Source organism: Amphimedon queenslandica, unplaced genomic scaffold, assembly GCF_000090795.2.
Source record: "Amphimedon queenslandica unplaced genomic scaffold, v1.1 AMPQUscaffold_9178_Cont18869, whole genome shotgun sequence".
Classification (NCBI taxonomy): Eukaryota; Metazoa; Porifera; class Demospongiae; order Haplosclerida; family Niphatidae; genus Amphimedon; species Amphimedon queenslandica.
The window spans coordinates 1-2,814 of record NW_003550550.1 but is presented as its reverse complement, the minus strand read 5'-3'; the positions used below and the strand labels follow the sequence as shown (position 1 = coordinate 2,814).

The 2,814-nt window shown below is 32.7% G+C and overlaps 1 protein-coding gene and 1 long non-coding RNA gene across 2 annotated transcripts; both read left to right on the top strand.

Annotated features, from left to right (window-relative positions):
- Positions 1–205: 205 nt before the first annotated feature.
- On the top strand, positions 206–2,118 carry LOC109590988 (actin-related protein 10-like; the record flags this gene model as incomplete). Its single annotated transcript, XM_020006809.1, has 5 exons — positions 206–333; positions 393–500; positions 1,035–1,102; positions 1,573–1,655; positions 2,057–2,118. Coding segments are annotated over 5 exons (449 nt in total), but the record flags the coding sequence as incomplete, so codon positions are not given.
- Positions 2,119–2,129: 11 nt separating this feature from the next.
- LOC109590989 (uncharacterized) lies at positions 2,130–2,614 on the top strand. Its single transcript, XR_002189604.1, has 2 exons — positions 2,130–2,330; positions 2,404–2,614. It is a non-coding gene; the product is annotated as an uncharacterized LOC109590989 (long non-coding RNA).
- The last annotated feature ends 200 nt before the right edge of the window (positions 2,615–2,814 follow it).

The window sequence follows — 2,814 nt, the reverse complement described above, 5'->3', positions numbered from 1 at the left end:
CCTGCAAAAATTTTCAAGTAGGCAGTATTTTAATTTAATTGAGTCTGATAGTCTATAAAATTGTAATTATGTACATGTAAAATGAAATGAAATGCAAATTTTGTTGAAGATGTACATGTACATGTACATGTGCATTGTAGTGGAAAGAGTGATCATTTAATGTGGAATGATTTGATTCTGTAATTGTTTGAAATTGTGATTTTAGTTATCGTTATCCTTTCTAGATACCTGATTATTAACCCTCGAGAGTATAGGATTGTCATTATTGAATCCATTGTGTCACCATTAAATTTCAGAAACACATTAGCAAAGGCTCTATTTATTCATTTTTCTGTAGGTACAGTACATGTGTAATAATTTACTCACAATGATGTTTTATGTTTTATTGTTAGGTCCCCCATGTTTGTTTTTTACCTCATCCATCAGCTTGTTTGTTCAGTTTGGGAAGTTCATCAGCTTTGCTCATTGATATTGGGTTGAAAGAAACTTCAATAGTTCCAGTGAGTTGTATCATAATTTTTTTATTTACTAAGTCTCTTTTGGCTTTGATTGTTATTCACTTCATAAATTTGGCTATGTTTGCCTTACATGTACATTTACTGGACCTGTATGCTTTTGTATGTGCAGTGCATGTATACACATGTATGCTGTATTCTTAAGTATTTGCATATTGAATAGAAAGTGATGAGTACTGCTATATTAAATGTGGTTTTATGATGTATACAATAGTGCTTGGGAATTAAGAGTGGCGAAGTTAATTTTTTGGCATAGAAGTTCAATGTACATGTACTTTGCACCCTAGGCCATTCTTACTTTCATATGAATTGATTTTATCTGATCTTTATAATTTGGTATGCACTTTTCCTTATAAAATCAATAAACTTTCAGATACCGTAGATCAGGAAATCTAGTAAAATTAAAATCACAGTAAAATTTCCAGATAGATGGTATATCATACACAATGTGCAATCCATGTATATGTACATGTGTAATTTGCACTAATTTTAATCTGTTCAATAATACATTTTATGCAGGTGTTTGAAGGTGTGTCATTAATTAGAAGTATTATGCAAACAACTACATCAACAAGTTCACTTTACAGGTTTGCCAAGGATCAAATTTGTGTTTTATGTCTTGAGACTTGAAGTAAATGGACTTGTACATTTCCCTTAGAGTGCTACATGTAAAGTGCATTTGGGGAGCTTAATAATGTTTTCAAGATTGAAAAAATTATATTCAGATTAAATTTGAGCAAAGCAAATTTGCATGAATGCAGATTTTCAGAGTTTGCTTGCGTTAGGTTCTATTATTACATATACATACATGTATAATAATTACATGTACATGTACTTTTTCCATTGTACTCCATAGTAAATTGACTCTGAAATGGCATTATAGTTTTGTACATAAATTAATGACATCTATTTCTACTAAAAGAATGTACATGTACTGATGTACATTTGTGTAGTATTAATTAAGTGGCCTATTCTTGCATACATGTATGTTATTGTTAATGGTTGCATGTCCAGTCACTTTAGCTTTTAATGTACTTTTTTACTTATACATGTGTAGTTCACTTCAATTGTTGTTACGTGAGCATTGCCAAGTAAAAAACATTGCAAATGGAGACATTCATCCTTTGTCTGATAGTAAAGGTCAGTTCAATTATTTTAGTGTTTATTTTCATTTGATACATGTACATGCATGTACACTTGTACAAGTATACACTGTAGTGTGCATGTACATGTATAATCTGATAGTGTACATGTAAGTCTTGGACATATTAGTAATGCGGTAGTGGTACTAAGTAGGATTTACTCCCAAAAGAAATTGCTGCCACGACTTTTTATATACATGTACAAATGTAGTTATAGCCTGCTCCTTTTCCACATTGGATTTGGATCAACTAGTTTCAACCTTTTCAATTTTTTGGCTTTCTGTGTTCTCTTTCTCTTTAATTTCTTTTGACCTGACCTTTACCTTTCAGTGCCTATACTGACCATGCACATTTGGCTTGTACCTTTGATATGCATAATTAAATTCACATCCAAGCTAGGCTGTTATAACGTTTTATGTACAGTAGAAGACAACAAAAACTTTGCGTTCCGTTTACGTTGAACAGTGATTAAACGGTATCGCTGTTTCTGTTTTTATTGTGGTTGTTCCGTTCATGGTCCGTTGGGTCTGGGCACTACCGTTTTTATTTTCATGAACAACGCTCCAAGCGTTGCTCGACTTTTCTCTTTTCTGACAGTTTCTTCAGGAGTCAGGCTTTCTTAGATACACTTACAAAACGACTATGAGCCATGGTTGATGATAAAACCAGACAGGTAAGTCATAAACGTAGCAACATGCATTTTATATAATTCACCCACCTTATTCTCATGTTGTATGATTCAATAGGACGACAAGAAGTAGTCACAAGAAAGAGTGCTTTGTCAAGCAAAGAAGCAGCTATTATATTATTATCATTTATAAAATAAAATCATGTAATTATAGACCTGCTAGTACCAAGATCAAAATGCATGACGCTTGAATCTTTTATAAAATAAAAAATATATAATATATAATACAAGTTTTTGAAAGTAAGAGTAGAATAATGATAGAAATATAGTAATGATACCGATAACTAATGCTTATCACACAATAAATTGAGACTACACCGAGCCTGGTGGCCCGTCCTCCAATGAGACAAGTACTTCACACCTCGACTCACACTGCGTCTCTTTGAGTTGAAGTCTACACTGAACTGATATGACAGTAGTATCTCCAGAGCAGCAGTCGAGAACGAGCATAGTAGTATCTGTGGAGTAA